Source organism: Watersipora subatra, chromosome 4, assembly GCF_963576615.1.
Source record: "Watersipora subatra chromosome 4, tzWatSuba1.1, whole genome shotgun sequence".
Classification (NCBI taxonomy): domain Eukaryota; kingdom Metazoa; phylum Bryozoa; class Gymnolaemata; order Cheilostomatida; family Watersiporidae; genus Watersipora; species Watersipora subatra.
The window spans coordinates 30,117,002-30,134,982 of record NC_088711.1 but is presented as its reverse complement, the minus strand read 5'-3'; the positions used below and the strand labels follow the sequence as shown (position 1 = coordinate 30,134,982).

The following is a 17,981-nucleotide window of genomic DNA, read 5'->3' as shown; positions in this document are numbered from 1 at the left end:
GCTTTATCGCTGTAACTGGACACATGAAAGAGCCATGCGGCTTATGTAAGGGTGCGGCTGTTCTGTGGTTTTTTCTTTCACTGCTAGGGTGCATTGACTAGAATCTCCAGTTAATGCGCTTCTAGCAGTAAAAGAAAAAATTTAACGGTGCCTAATGCACTGTTCCGTTAGGCGCTGGGAACAACAGCACTGCTCCGTTTTAGCCAGCAAAGTTGCTGTCGTGTTAAAAAGCACCGTCATGAGTTCTGCGGCCTATACAAAAGGTGCAGCCTATGTATTGTTTTATTATCAATTTATTAAAAATAAAGCAGATGCGGCTTATATAGGGTTGCGATTAATAGTCCGAAAAGTACGTTATATAGATATAATCATATATAATTATATCTATATACATGTATATATATCAAAGGACGAACTGTACTTCTGATAACAGATCCAAACAAGGGCCGATTCCCAAGAACTGTCGACCAATAACGTGCTTGCCCACCACTTGGAAACTGCTCTCAGGAATAGTTGCAGACAAGCTGGAAGAGCACATGAGTCACTAGATGACCAGTGCTCAGAAAGGAATTGGGCACAACACCACTACAAAAAGGCCTATGACTCAATTCCCCATAGTTGGATATTTGAGTGCCTCAGTATGTACAATGTTCACCTTGCTCTTGTGGCATTCATCAAGATGTCAATGCCCAAGTGGAGGACGGAACTGGAGGCTAATGGCAAAAAGCTGGCGAGTGTAAAAATTAAGCGAGGCATCTATCAAGGTGACTCCTTATCACCGCTGCTCTTCTGCATATGCCTAAACCCTCTAAGCAATATGTTGGAGAAGACTCAACATGGGTACCAGTTTAAGAGTGGCACCAAGATAAACCACCTCTTCTACATGGATGACATCAAGCTGTACGCTAACAAAGAAAGGGACATTGATTCGCTAATACACCTTACTCAGGTATACAGCAAGGACATCGGAATGACCTTCGGTATTGAGAAATGTGGAAGGCTAATTCTTAAGAAAGACCATTCTATGCTCACAGATGGCATTATTATTATTACTTAGGACTTATCCAAAGCAACATCAACCACGAAGCTGAGGTATGTCATAAAGCCATTACCGAATACAAGGAACGCCTTCGGCAGGTCCTACGGAGCCAGCTTAATGTCAGGGATCAAGTCATGGCAATAAATACCTACGCACTGCCAGTAACAAGATATCCACCAGGCATAATAAAGTAGACTGAGGAAGCTATCAAGGAAACAGATATAGCAACTCGTAAACTGCTGACCATGCATGGAGCACTTCACCCAAAATCTGATACGACTAGATTGTATCTCGATAGGAAAGATGGCGGTAGGGGACTCAAAAGTGTACAGCCGACAGTGAAAGAGGAAGAACAAAGCATCAAAGCCTATGCAGCCGTCATGGCCACTTCAGATAAGTTGCTAGCTGAATTTCAATCGGCTGCTCTGAAAATGGAGCTTCGCCCTGATGATGAGGAGATTGACTGGCACATGAAACCTCTTCATGGTGCTTACCACCGACAAGTATCTAAGGTTGGCAATCTTCACCAGACATATATGTGGCTAAACAAAGGAAACCTAATGGCCAATACAGAGTTGCTACTCATGGCAGCCCAGGAGCAAGTGCTTCCAACAAGGCAACTCCAAACAAAAATCTATCACACTAGAGACGATCCTAGATGCAGACTGCAAAGATGCGCTTGAGACCATCCAACACATCATCAGTGGATGCAATTAGCTAGCAGGAAATGCATACACTGAGCGGCATAATCATGTCGCAGGTGTTGTGTATAGAAGTCTATGTGATGAATATGGTCTTAATAAACCACAACACTGCTGGGAAGCTCTTGGTAAGGTCAATGAGAATGACCGCACTAAGATTCTCTGGGACTTCTACATCCAGACTGACAAGCATGTCAGTCTGGATGTAGCAGCTAGCAGGAAATGCATACACTGAGCGGCATAATCATGTCGCAGGTGTTGTGTATAAAAGTCTATGTGATGAGTATGGCCTTAATAAACTACAACACTAGTGGGAAGCTCCTGGTAAGGTCAATGAAAATGACCGCGCTAAGATCCTCTGGGACTTCTACATCCGAACTGACAAGCATGTCCTAGCAAACCAACCAGATATAGTGGTGGTAGACAAGGAGAACAAGAGGGCTACTATAATAGATATAGCAGTACCCAATGACTACAATATAGCCAGCAAAGAAAAAGAAAAGGTAGAGAAATATCTCCCTCTTGGAGAAGAGATTGAAAAATGCTGGAATGTAAGAACAACTGTAATCCCAGTAGTCATTGGGGCACTGGGCGCAATAACACCGGCGCATAAAATGTGGCTTGCCCAACTACCAACAACAATCAACTCAGGTGAGTTGCAGAAAAGTGCGCTATTGGGAACAGCTAAGATCTTGAGGCGAGTGCTCAAACTCCCAGGTCTCTGGTAGGAGACCCGAGTTAGAGCAGAATTTACCACCCATACGGAGTATCCGGGGTGAGGAAACAGTTTCTTTTGTACACTAGTACTCGGGCAGTCTAGTAGCTCGTGAGAGATCATCAGTTGTGCCAATAAAGCACAGGTAATAAGTAGCTGCACAATTATTCCGGATTACCTAAAGGTAGTTGATTGGTTCAGTTGTTATAGGGCTGCAAATTGTATATCATTATTTGGAGTTTTGTTTAAAACTATCTGTTGTCCTAACCTTTACCCTGGCAATGGATGGACATACAGACAGTGCTCTTATTTTAGTAAAGAAGTTTTGGTTTACTTCATTTTGAACATATGCGATATTTTTATTATTTTTCTTGCAGCCCAGACCGTGCTGGCTAGAACAGCGTAAACATTTTTCATTTAAATTAACATTAAATTTACGCACACCCCTTTATTGATCATAAAATTACTGTAATCATAAAACCTAAACTGAGTAAAAAGAATCAAGGCCAGTGGTCTTTATAAAGGGATTGAGCCTATGTTCGCCTTCGCAATATTCTATTTAGTTGGTCTGTAAGATAGACATGCTAATGTCATTCCTATGTTAAAGCACTGGTGAAGGTAGCTTTCAGTGAAATGGTCGTACAACTGTATTGTCTTAGTCCTATAGCCTTGTTGGTTTCAGCAGACTTGTTTGGGCTGTCAACAAATGAATAAATGAAGTCAACTGCTCGATTTTACCATGTAAGGCCTTGTTTTCAAAAACATTTTGAATCAGCCTTTATGCAATCAAACATAATTGTATCAATTCAGCGGCATGGTGACGGCAGTTTAGATAGGATCATAGCATCAAAGAGTTGCTAGGATCACTGAGATCATAGCATATCTTGCTTGAAGACATTCTACTATTTGTTACTGTTCCTAAATGGTAAGATGGCAACATGCTGTATTCAGATGTTTCCCTCTTTAGCCTTCACTTCAAACATTTAATATTGTCAGCTCTTAATATTTCTTTTATTTTCAAAAGCTGTGTGTGTCCGAGACAGCGGATAGTGAACTGACATTGGCAACACTGCATTCCTTCTTATTCCTTTGGAAGACAAAAGATGTGCCGTGCAGGTATTTGTCTATATGTACGTAAACATGTACGTAAACATGTACGTAAACATGTACATAAACATGTACGTTTTTATCATTGAGCATAAATAATTTTGAAGTTGAAGGAAAATATTAAACCAGCAGATGAGAGAGAAAGTTACAGTCAAACCTCATCATATGAATTTGTATTGTTCTAGTATTATGTTCCAATCTCAAAACCATTCGGTATTGGAGTGATTAATCTTATAATAACAGCTGTACTGTGTATACTCTACTATACCCCCTACACGGCTCCAAAACTTAGTGGTATTAATTTTAGGCAAGAGCATGGAGCATTAACACAAATGAATTATATATAATTTTAAAATATGATAAAAGCTGATTATAGGCAAAAAACTAACAAAATAAGGTAATAATTGTTAGAAATGTTCTTTAGCCGCTTCTCTTTTGAATTAAATACGGGAGTCACAGTGGGTTACAAGGATACACAGACGTACGGTGTGTTTATTAATAACGCTTATGTACACATACATACGGTGTGTTTATTAATAGCGCTTATGTACGCAGACGTACGGTGTGTTTATTAATAGCGCTTATGTACACATACATACGGTGTGTTTATTAATAGCGCTTATGTACACAGGCATACGGTGTGTTTATTAATAGCGCTTATGTACGCAGACATACGGTGTGTTTATTAATAGCGCTTATGTACACAGACATACGGTGTGTTTATTAATAACGCTTATGTACACAGATGTACGGTGTGTTTATTAATAGCGCTTATGTACACAGACGTACGGTGTGTTTATTAATAACGCTTATGTACACTGATATACGGTGTGTTTATTAATAACGCTTATGTACACAGACATACGGTGTGTTTATTAATAGCGCTTATGTACGCAGACATACGGTGTTTTTATTAATAGCGCTTATGTACACAGACATACGGTGTGTTTATTAATAGCGCTTATGTACACAGACATACGGTGTGTTTATTAATAGCGCTTATGTACACAGATGTACGGTGTGTTTATTAATAGCGCTTATGTACACAGACGTACGGTGTGTTTATTAATAGCGCTTATGTACACAGACATACGGTGTGTTTATTAATAGCGCTTATGTACACAGACATACGGTTTGTTTATTAATAGCCCTTATGTACACATACATACGGTGTGTTTTTTAATAACGCTTATGTACACAGACGTACGGTGTGTTTATTAATAGCGCTTATGTACACAGACATACGGTGTGTTTATTAATATACATTATCGTGGCCGGTCTCTCCACTTTCACTAGCTTCAGGCTTTCTTTTTCTGATATCACTTTCGTGTTCTCGATTGCTTCTATAACTTTCGTCTTCTCGATTGCTTCTATAACTTTCGTGTTCTTGATTGCTTTTAAAACAGTCTTGGACATTTTAAAAAATTGAGTTATTTGCGCTTATTTGCGAGTTATTTGCGCTATTTGTTTTGCGCTTATTTTATTTTAGTTTTAAGAAAGTGATTTCTTTTTTCCACCATTACTGTCTGCTACACTATTCTTCTTGGTATCCATGATTTCCTAACCAGACTGGGTAAGCATTCCCATGGTGTGTTTTGGTTCCCTGTTGTTCAATATCATTCGAACAAGAACCATATCATGGAACCAAACTGAGTTCATATCAGGGCATATATATATATACTAGTTGTGCCACCCGGCGTTCCCCGTGTAATAAAAAACTCTTTGGACAGAAAACTGATTTGTATTTAACATATAACAACATTTGCTATACTAACTTTCAAACTACATATCATGCGAGAAGTGTGTCGTGTAGTTGAAATAAATTAAGAGAAAAATAAAAACAACTGTAAAGGTTTTAAAACTTTGTCAAACAACTGTACCTTTCAAGCTAGTAGTCTGGCATATTGCCAATGAAAAACTCCACTAAGCTAGTTAATAAAGTTAGGCTTCCAATGACGGTAAGCCATGACTTTGCGTCTGTATTGTTGTCCAGCTCATATGGTTATCTCCCCCTAGAGTGATAACTGTGCCTTCAACAACACGAGCGTTTCCGGTGCCAACAAGGAGCGTTTAGGCCACGCCCCTTTTTTGTGCTAGTCAATCGTAGTAATTGACAGAACGATAACATCAGCCATGAAAATGATCATGAATTTCCACAGTTAAGATAGTAATTATTGCTCATATTAAAGAAATGATGATTATAGTTTATTACTCTAATATATGCTGATTATTTAAAGCAATTCAATACCTACATGCCTTGCAAAGGCACTCAATAGGTATTATTAAGTGAGTTAATGCAATCAATGATATACAACCCCCCACATGGGGGCTGTATATCATTGGTTACTCATAGATAAGATAGATAGTCATACTGGGATTGTATTACATTGGTGTGATGGGAAGCTAATCGACTGCCATCAACTGGAAGTATTGACATTGTATGGTGATAGAGTGATTCATTGACACCACAGTCCACAAACAGCCCTTGCATGTAATAATAGATTTCAATACATATCAATCAAATACATAGACTAGCTTGAAGCAAAGATGTCCACTAGTTGGTGGACATCTTTGCTTGATGTAAACAAGCAAAAAGTTTGAAAGTTAGAGTGGCAAATGTTGTTATATGTTAAATAAAAATAAATTATACTTAATTATACTAAATTATAATTATATGAAAATAAAATAGACTTTTTTATTACCTTATTTATTAAATAATTTTTTTATTGTAATCATAGCTAAACAGATTATATTTAGCCATTACTTGCTAATTATTTTACGTTTAAACACATTTACAGTTTTATTTTTTTTCTTAATTTATTTCATCAAAACATTTCTTTCATGATATTAAATTTAAAAGTTGTAGTTGTTTGAAAAAGCTTGAAAACCTTTACAGTTGTTTTCTTTTTCCTCTTAATTCATTTAAACTGCTGAAAATATTTTCTCATGATATGAAGTTTAAAAGTTAGAATGGTAAATAAATGTTATATAAAAATAAACTTTCTTTCCAAAGACTTTTTTATAACTCGAGTAGTACAGCTCATAGTTGATGGCAGTCGATTAGCTTCCTATCACACTAATGTAATACAACCCCAGTATGACTATCTATCTTATCTATGAGTAACTGATTGCATTAACTCACTTACTTGACACTATCTATTCAGTGGCTTTGCAAGTCATGTAGGTATCAGGGATTACGTGTGTGTCACAATTTCCATTTCCATAATTCATTTCCATATTATTTCTATTTCCATAACATTTCCCTATTTCATTTCCATATTATTCCCATTTCCATAATTTATTTCCATATTATTTCCATTTCCATAAAATTTGCATAATTCATTTCCATATTAATTCCATAACGTTTCCCTACTTCATTTCCATAGTATTTCCATAATTTATTTCCATATTATTTCCATTTCCATAAAATTTGCATAATTCATTTCCATATTAATTCCATAACATTTCCCTACTTCATTTCCATTTCCATAGCATTTCTATCATTTATTTTCATATTATTTCCATACCATTTCCATATTTCTAAACTAAAATTTCCATATCCATTTCCCTAAAATTATGGAAATATTTATGTTTATGGAAATGGATATGGAAAAGTAAACATTTCCATAATATGTTTAGCGATCTCTGGTAGGTATTGAATTGCTTTAAATAATAAACATATATTAGAGTAATAAATTATAATCATCATTTCTTTAATATGAACATTCATTACTATTTTAACTGGAAATGCATGGTCCTTGTTTAACCATTCTCATGGCTGATGTTATTGATCTGGTGAATCACTACGACTGACTAGCACAAAAAAGGGGCGTGGCCTGAACGTTCCTTGTTGGCACCGGAAACCCTCGTGTAGTTATCACTCTAGGGGGAGATAACTCTATGGTCCAGCTCAGCTGTTCTAATAATAGCTATAGCCGGATTTCCAACAGAGGGATTTCCAACAGACGGACTTTGAGAAATATATATATATAGATGCGCTGATATAAATGCTGCAGTATTGTTAGACTTGAAGATGTGGTTGCGTCAAATTTGAGTTGATTTTAAAAGAAAGTAATCTTTTTGTCTATCAGTTGGTATGTTGTTTGTTGTGTTAGGCGATCTCATTGTCAAGATATTGAAGGTTAAAATCGAAAAAAATTGATCGCGGTAAAAACGCTCAGGCCAAAAAACATGCCCAGACTTGCTCAAAATGATGTAACGTGTGATACAACCTGTCTCTATCTCTCGTATTCACATCGGCTATTGCGATAAAAGTCTAGTCCTACGCGGCTCTATTGGCGTATATTTTATCTCGTATTTGCTCGTGTTGACTAGAATGAAATTTTAAATCCAGCTACGGATACATTATTACCAATGTCTCAAAGGCATCAAACAAGAAAAATTAAAAACTTGTCATATTAGCTTCTTCAAAATGCTGTGTGAACATCTTAGTACTTAAGCCTGGTTTCCATATGACAGCGCAAGGCACGGAACAAAGCGCACGACGTCATGCGTAGGCCAGCTGTGATATGGAAACGTCAACGCATGACGATCGGGCGACGTGCGTACGCTGATCGCAAGGATCCAACAGAATGGATACTTGCGATGGGTGCGCGCGATGATGTATCCCACCATGCACCGCTAGACCTTTTCAACCTATCCCACAATTCAAACGGAGGGCTGTTTTCTGAAGAAATTGGTCTCCCGTACGAAAGAGTAAGCCTGGTTTTCATATGACAGCGCAATTTCGCGACGGAGGACTGTTTTTCCGAAGAAATATGTCTCTCCTACAAAAAAGTAAGGAAATTATCCACCCTGTCCAATGCAAGCATGGCGCCTACGCGTGATATGGAAACACTGCATCGTGGCCCAAGAAATGCATTGCGCACGATCACTGGGCCGCGCACGATCATTGCGCTGTCGTATGGAAACCAGGCTTTACTACCAATTCTACTGGTATATGGTAATTATGTCAAGCAAACTATGTAGAATAAGGATTTTGTATCGGCACAGTTCCGTCGCTACCCACACTAATGATATGCAGCCCCCCAAAAGCCCCGCCTACATGATGCCCGTCACCTATCCTGAAGGGGGCTGTATATCATTGCCCACTACGAAAACTAGTTTCTTACTAAGTAAAATAAGCAAGTCTTTGAAAAGAATAGGTATGTGGTGAAACTAGCTACATCCCTAAAAATCATGTACATTGTATAGTCAACTGTCAACGTTATCGAGTCATTATTGGTATCAATGTGTAGAAGAAAATCCATGGGTCACATTTGATTAGTTGATTCAAGTACTAAACAAATGGTCGAGCTATGCAAAAGTGCCTGTCCATGCACCTCTGGTTGCACTTCATAAATCCATCTATCAGACAAGATTTCAGCACAGGTGTCAAAGGGGCTATGATATATTCAATGTTCTGCAAATCATGTTTTGCATTATCTTCAACAATATTATTTTACTATATAATCTTTACAAGCAAAAAAATTTTCATTTTGGCATAAAACTTTTATTAAAATATCCTTCCAAGTCGTGGCCACTCGCATAGTTTCAGCTCATTCAGTAAGACAAATTCATCTACTGCAGCAAACTCAAACAAAACATCATGATTTATGCAGCACACATTCAAGGCTCTCTCCCATTTATGGCAGTTTCCACACTGACAAACCCGCTTCGCTGGTGGGATCACATAAACATCCTGTAATCAGTAAAACAAATGCAATAAATATGTCATTCATAGATAGGCCTACATGTATCTCATTTTAGCGCGTATCTACTGAAATCTTTCAAATTGGGAGTTAAATGGATTGCGAGTGTAATTTTAAAAATGAATAAATGTTTAACAAAAGCATAAGTACTCCAAGCCGATGATTTGAAGCTTTGGTTCTGAAAGTTAGAGATTTGCATTGATCAATCGATTTTCTTCACTTTCTATAAGTTAGAAGTGAACATCTAAAGCTAAATCATGAATCTAAAATTTACTAGCTGTTATGTTCCTGTATGAATAATAGCACAAGATGTGGTTTATTCACTCTCATAGTATGTATTGCACTGTTGCTTTCCAGACCTAGTTTATATAACCATTAGCTATGGCTATTTAATAAATAGCTAAACAAAAGCATAACATGTATTAAAATATTTAGCTATAGTAGAATAGATAGCACAAAGTTAGCTTGATTTAAGCTTTTTGATGGCAATCTAAGACTAGCTAAAACGACCACAGAAAATATGAAGCAAGTATAGCTAGGTGAAATATGAAGCAAGTATAGCTAGGTGAAATATGAAGCAAGTATAGCTAGGTGAAATATGAAGCAAGTATAGCTAGGTGAAATATGAAGCAAGTATAGCTAGGTGAAATATGAAGCAAGTATAGCTAGGTGAAATATGAAGCAAGTATAGCTAGGTGAAATATGAAGCAAGTATAGCTAGGTGAAATATGAAGCAAGTATAGCTAGGTGAAATATGAAGCAAGTATAGCTAGGTGAAATATGAAGCAAGTATAGCTTGGTGAAATGATAAAAAAATTATTAAACGATGATTGAGGATAGCAAAAAGTTACAATTTTATTAGTGAGTACATGTATTAATGAGTACTAAAATTATTACCTTTAGTATATTCATCAATCTAAGCCATTATATTGCTAATTGCTATGGATTAAAAAGAAGCCGTCAAGAACTCACTGTGCATCCGTATCTCGCACACGCACACAGGAAATTATATATAACCTCAAACAGGGAAATATAATCTCAATGTAAACTCAACAGTATATCTATAAAATATTCAAAGTAAAAGATAAATGTACCTCTATTCTCCTATCTTCCTCCGTAGCACTTTAACCACCTGATGCCCAGAAAACTCGGAGTCACCTCCTCAGTAACTTTACAGCAATTTTTACAATTCTGTTGTTCGTCAATAAAACGTGTCGATGGAGTAATTCATTGAAGTAACGATGTTAATTAATTTAGTAAATATCGATGTCCATGCGATCTAATAATGGAGTAAAATCCCTAAATTTGAGATCACAGACAACGCGTTTTACGAGTGATAATATTTATTACAACCTATATAAAAGTTTCGTGCTGATGATTGGCTAATGAAGCGATCTTATATTTATCGCTCGTGGACTCTTTTCAGATGTATCACTAGTTACGTCACGAATGAAGCACCCACTAGATTCTGAGCTTTTTAAAAGAGGGCCTCATTCAAACGCATATATCTCTGGACAGGGTTAGTCTACAAAGACAAAAATGACATCAAATTGTAGCTGATGTTTTAGCCTTTTATTGGTCTTAATTTCATTAAATCGACCTTTTGGTCGCAACCACATCTTTAAGACCTTGCATGTTGAAAATCACTTTCCGTGTCAAAATAATTAAGTGCTTAAATTTTTCTCATACATATATGAAAAATTCATAAGTTGAAGTGTCTACTTGTATAAAAAATTCATAAGTTGGAGTGTCTACTTGTATAAAAAATTCATAAGTTGGAGTGTCTATTTGTATGAAAAATTCATAAGTTGAAGTGTCTACTTGTATAAAAAATTCATAAGTTGGAGTGTCTACTGGTATAAAAAATTCATAAGTTGGAGTGTCTACTTGTATGAAAAATTCATAAGTTGGAGTGTCTACTTGTATAAAAAATTCACAAGTTGGAGTGTCTACTTGTATAAAAAATTCATAAGTTGGAGTGTCTACTTGTATGAAAAATTCATAAGTTGAAGTGTCTACTTGTATAAAAAATTCATAAGTTGGAGTGTCTACTGGTATAAAAAATTCATAAGTTGGAGTGTCTACTTGTATAAAAAATTCATAAGTTGGAGTGTCTACTTGTATAAAAAATTCATAAGTTGGAGTGTCTACTTGTATAAAAAATTCATAAGTTGGAGTGTCTACTTGTATGAAAAATTCATAAGTTGAAGTGTCTACTTGTATGAAAAATTCATAAGTTGGAGTGTCTACTTGTATAAAAAATTCATAAGTTGGAGTGTCTACTTGTATAAAAAATTCATAAGTTGGAGTGTCTACTTGTATGAAAAATTCATAAGTTGAAGTGTCTACTTGTATAAAAAATTCATAAGTTGGAGTGTCTACTTGTATAAAAAAATTCATAAGTTGGAGTGTCTACTTGTATAAAAAATTCATAAGTTGAAGTGTTCACATATATAAAAAACTTTTCTTAATGTAACTGTTTCCTTGTTGCAGCATTAGTTCTGTAATTTTATCTGTAATGGAAGTTATGCCAATTTTTTCATTATAATTACATCTATATTGGTATATTCGATCAAGTTCTAGTATTGGAGTATATAAGTTCTACCTTAGAGCTGCTAGCTAATATTGAATTTGACTCATCATTTGTTTGTAAGAGCTGTTTTTTTGAATTGGTTGTCTTAGTAAAACAGCCATCTATATTACTTGCAATACATTCGTTAGGCTGGGCATTTTTACACTGTGTACCCGATTTTAGAAGGTCATACCAAACATTCAACAGATTTTACTCAGTCGTCCAAACTCATGGTGAGATTCTGATTGAATCGGAGAAGTTCCGAGAGAAGGTACGCCACTGGCTCGGGGATAATGAGACACTCTTTAAGCAAGTCTTTTCTCAGAATATTACAGCTATATACAATCACTACACTCACGAGGAAACCCTGTTCAATGCTCTCAGGTCTAAGAGGCCTGTTTCTCAGCCAGAGGTCAGCGACCTTGACTAGTGAGTATATATCTCTTTCTGTGTGATTTCTTTTGATTGATAATTGGGTTTTTTGAATCTTGCTTCTCTTTTTATAATTATACCATTATAGAAATCTTTTAAAATAGTTTTTCTAATAAAATGGTCATTGATTTTCAGCAAAATGCGCGGCTTGTTCATCATTTTTCTGGCAAATTGCTAGAATGTATCAAAAATTCATGGGGATCATCCTAAAGGTTGCCATCAATTATTAATAATTACTGATTGTGATTACATAACAAAAGAAACTAAATTCATTACTGTCACCCATGGTATACCACAAAAATGGTATCATTATATAACTTAGAGATTTGCAGATTTATATCGTATTATTTGATAGCATCATTGTGGTAATCTGATCTTACAATTGATCAACGCTCGTAACCCCTCTTCTATACACATAAAAAGCTAGTTTTGACTGCAAACTGTAGCAAACATATCAGTGCATGCAATGAGCTTTTACGTACTAAAGATGTGGTTGCGTCAAATTTGAGTTGATTTTAAAAGAAAGCATTTTTTTCTCTATCAGTTGATGTGTTGTTTGTTGTGTTAGGCGATCTCATTGTCAAGATATTTGAAGATTAAAATCGAAACAATCTGATTGCCGTAAAAACGCTCAGGCCAAAAAAACATGCCTAGGCTTGCCCAAAATGATGTCACACGTGATTTATCTGTCAATATATCTCGCATTCACATCGGCTATTTGCGATAAAAGTCTAGTCCTACGCGGCTCTATTGGCATATATTTTATTTTGTATTTGCTCATGTTGGTTAGAATAAAATTTTAAACCCCGCTACAGATACATTATTATGAATGTTTCAAATTCAAAGGCCTCAAATAACGAAAATTGAAAATTTGTTTTACTCACTTTCTCCAAATGCTGTGTAAACATTTGAGTACCGACTACCAATTCTAACGGTCTACGGTAATTCTGTCAAGCAAACTATGTAGAATATGGTCTTTGTATCAGCGCAGTTCCACCGCTACCCATACTAACGATATACAGCCTCCAACAGCCCCGCCCACATTATGTCTGTCGCCTATCCTTGTATATCATTGCCCACACCGAAAACTAGTTTCTTACTACCATAAGTTTATTTTACTTACGGTAGTAAGAAACTAGTTGCAAGCAAGCAAGCTGCGTCTTTGAAAAGAGTATACATAGGGATAGAGTTTTGAGGATAAGAAGTCTGCTGCAAACTGGATTTGAACTCACATTCTCCAGTTCTGCGGACATCCATATACCTTATCCAATTCACTACAATATTCTGCAAATCATGTTTTGCATTATCTTCAACAATATAATTTTATTATATATTTTTTACAAGCAAAAAGATTTTCATCTCGGCATAAAGCTTTTATTAAAAATATTCATCAAGTCGTGGCCACTCACATAGTTTTAGCTGATACAATAATGGTGCGTTTACACTGGCCGATTTTGTCGTGCACAGACAAATTTGATGAGTCGGTGTCGGTAGGTGTGAACAGAAAGATCGGTGTCGGCACCGATCTGAAAGTCGGTGTCGGAGAAAACCAGCAGTGCCCGGTTGCACCGACAAATCGGACGCTCATCAGCCAATCAGAAGCTAGGAGCCTCTGGTTAAATGAGCCTAGGCTTTAATGACAGTGCTAAGTTTATGAAACGAAAGGGCTTGGTTTAATGAGAGGCTAGGAGACTGTCATTAAACTTTCCCTTGTTCTCTTTTTAATAGTGAACCAGCATGGCTAGCAACGATGTGAAGGCGAGAGTACCAAAAAATCAAGTTAGTTCTTTAATTTAAATTAATTAAAAGTGAATAGCCAGTTGTACGACCACTACTAGTCCTACTACTAGTTCTACTACTAGTACTACTGTAAAGGAATTTGCCGGCCCTTACTTGGCACGATCTACATTATGTCATACAGAAATAAACTGCGTGTGATTTCATTCAATGTTTTATTAGCGAAGGAAATTCACTAGCCGAGGAGTGTACGGCCATTTGCTCTGTCTACTAAGTGAGCATTGCTCCCTTATATACAATAAAATTGCCCGTTCCGGCTAACGGGACGAGTGAGAACACCGGCTAACAATGTTTAAATGGCCAATAATTAGGCCCGCTAGTGCGTTAATATGACAACATAACCGACGACAATTGATAGCATAACGAGTAACAAGGCCAACAATAAAAAGGGAATAAAAAGAGAATAAAAAGGACAACCCATATAATAAAATATTTACAGACATATAAAATATATACAAACAAATAATTACAAGAAGGGTAAAGTGTTGGCCCGGCGTCCACCACACTACTACTACCACAAATATACATTCACCATTCAATCTTCTTCATTATTCATTTTATTTATTATAATTACTCGGACGAAAGAACTGTACGTACAGTTCTTTGCTCTGATTTTCATTGCCTCATCATTCATTCATTGCTTGATATTCAGTAGTTACTTCTAGCGGTAGTAGTAGGAGCAGTAGTAGTAGTGTAGTACTAGTATATAATTTTCCACATCAAGCGCATTGATTTTTATGTGTACTCGTCTTCGCGTGGTCGGGTGAAGGTCAGAACGGCGAAACGCTGTGATTGGCTGTTGGTACCGACAAAAATCGTTTGATCATTGCAATGTAAAGGGGGAGTCGGTGTCGGCACCCATACGTGAAATGTCTGAGGTACCTGTCTGAGTAGGGGTATTGGCACCTAATCGGAGTCGGTGTCGGCCAGTGTAAACGCACCATAAGACAAATTCATCTACTGCAACAAACTCAAACAAAACATCATGGTTTATGCAGCACACATTCAAGTCTCTCTTTTCCCTTTATGGCAGTTTCCACACTGACATAGCTGCTTCAGCTGGTGGGACGACATAAACATCCTGTAATCAGTAAAACAAATGCAATAAATATATGTCATTCATAGATATGTCATTCTAAAGCATATCTACTGAAAGCTTTCAAATTGGGAGTTTGATAGATTGCGAGTGTAATTTTAAAAATGAATAAATGTTTAACAAAAGCATAAGTACTCCAAGCCAACAATTCGAAGCCGTGGTTCTGGAAGTTAAAGATGTGCATTGATCAATCGATTTTCTTCACTTTCTACAAGTGAAAAATGAACATCTAAAGTCAAATCATAAATCTAATTTACTAGATAAAACTGCCACAGAAAATTTGAAGCAAATGTAGCTAGGTGAACCAATAAAAAAATATTAAACAACGATTAGTGATAGCAAAAAGTTATAATTTTATTAATCAGTACATGTATTAATGAGTACTGAAATACATGTATCACCTTTAGTATATTCATCAATCTAAGCCATTGTATAGCTAGATGCTAAAGATTGAAAGGAAGCCGTCAAGAACACACTGTACATACGTATCTTGCACGCGCAGAAAATTACATTTTAGTCTCAAACAGGGAAATATAATCTGAATGTAAACTCAACAGGAAACTCTATAGGAGACTCAAAGTAAAAGATAAATTTACCTCCATTCTCCGATCTTCCGCCGTAGAACTTTAACTACCTGATGCCAAAAAAACTCGGAGTCACCGTCGCAGTAACTTTACAGCAATTTTTTCAATTATGTTGTTCGCCAATAAAACGTGTCGATCGAGTAATTCATTAAAGTAACGATGTTAATTAATTTAGTAAATATCGATGTCCATGCGATTTAATAATAAAGTAAAATCCTTAATTTTGGGATCACAGACAACGCGTTTTACTAGTGATAACATTTATTACGGCCTATATAAGAATTTCGCGCTGATGATTGGCTAAGGAAACGACTTCATATTTATCGCTCGTGGTTTCTTTTCAGATGTATTGCTTGTGACGTCACAAAAGAAGCACTCGCTGGAACGTGAGCTTTTTAAAAGAGGGCCTCATTCAAACGCATATATCTCTGGACAGGGTTAGTCTAAAAAGACAAAAATGGCATCAAATTGTAGCTGATGTTTTAGCCTTTTATGGGTCACAATTTCATTAAATCAAATTTTTTGACGCAACCACATCTTTAACTCCACTTCTATTGTACATTACAAGCTAGTTTTGACTGCAAACTGTAGCAAACATATCAGTGAGTGCAATGAGCTTTTATGTATTAACTCCACTTCTACTGTACATAACAAGCTAGTTTTGACTGCAAACTGTAGCAAATATATCAGTGAGTGCAATGAGCTTTTATGTATTAACTCCACTTCTACTGTACATAACAAGCTAGTTTTGACTGCAAACTGTAGCAAACATATCAGTGAGTGCAATGAGCTTTTATGTATTAACTCCACTTCTACTGTACATTACAAGCTAGTTTTGACTGCAAACTGTAGCAAACATATCAGTGAGTGCAATGAGCTTTTATGTATTAGCTCCACTTCTACTGTACATTACAAGCTAGTTTTGACTGCAAACTGTAGCAAACATATCAGTGAGTGCAATGAGCTTTTATGTATTAGCTCCACTTCTACTGTACATTACAAGCTAGTTTTGACTGCAAACTGTAGGAAACATATCAGTGAATGCAATGAGCTTTTATGCAACATTGTTAAGTATCTATATAAAATAAAAATATGTCTTCAAATTAAGAAAGAAATAAAAATTGAAAGCTTTAACAAATTGCAAAGGAGGACACAGGCTATCATATAATCGCAGGTCAATTGCAAACATTAGATATCAACCGGTAGAGATATTACTCGGTTTCTCAATGCATACATTGTATTTATTAAGAGATCTTTGACAAGTTGGAGGTAAGTTAACAGATTTATTGCATCCAAAAAGTTTAATATCACACCACCGGAAAAGTAGGAAAAAAATATAGGCGACATTTGCTTTGCCTGTAAAAGGGCTTAATTTATCTTCCGAAAATTCTGATGAGCCATTTGAAAAATACAATGTCAGCCTCTATTTGAGCGCCGCCTCCAATTGACCGGCACTAAAGAAAAAGGGTTAAAAATAGAGTGTCATGGCGTTCAATTAGAGGTTTTACGGTAATTGTAAACTAGATGGATACCCGGCGTTGCACCAGTATTAAAAAAGTTTTTCTACAAATAATTTGTAAAAATTGTTTAATTGAAACAAACTAATAGAGAAAATAAAAACAACTGTAAAGATTTTCAAACTTTGTCACACAACTAACTTTCAAAATTCATATGATGAGGAAAAATGTTTGTGCAGGTCTAAATTAAAAATAAATAAAACAACTTAAGATTTTCAAACAGCTGTAAATTTATATCTTTTTAATAAAAAATGTCATTCAAAAAATTTGTAAATATATCGTTTAATAATGTACAGTAGAAGAGAAAATTGGAAGAGAAAATTTTGCACATAACGCTTACATTTACGTATTTGACAGATGTAGTTCACGAGACCCTTCAATCAAATTCTGGAGATGTGAACGTCAAAATTCATGTAAAGGAAGAATCCACACTAAAGATCGCCGTAGACCATCAGCTTCATCAATTGAAATGGCTCACAAATAAATGCGCAATAACATGTTGAGTGAAATGTAGCACTGCATGAGGGAAATATGCTAAACTGAAATGAAATTATAGTTTATTTTTTATGTATTTCAAAGAAAAAGGTATTATTATGTGCTAAGTTTTATGAATTAAATAATGTTTTGTTTTGCATTTTCTTGTCGTCATCACCACCATGTTATTTATTTACTTTATAAGCGTAAGTACCGTACTTTATAAGCGTAAGTAT

At 35.9% G+C, this 17,981-nt stretch overlaps 1 protein-coding gene across 1 annotated transcript in view; it reads left to right on the top strand.

Moving 5' to 3' along the window:
- LOC137393310 (uncharacterized) overlaps nt 1-17,981 on the top strand; it is a 74,580-nt gene that overhangs the window by 25,773 nt on the left and 30,826 nt on the right. The window contains exons 2-3 of the mRNA XM_068079802.1: nt 3,480-3,571; nt 12,029-12,274. Of these exons, the coding sequence (XP_067935903.1) occupies nt 3,480-3,571; nt 12,029-12,274 (338 nt within the window). The remainder of the gene's footprint in view (nt 1-3,479; nt 3,572-12,028; nt 12,275-17,981) is intronic.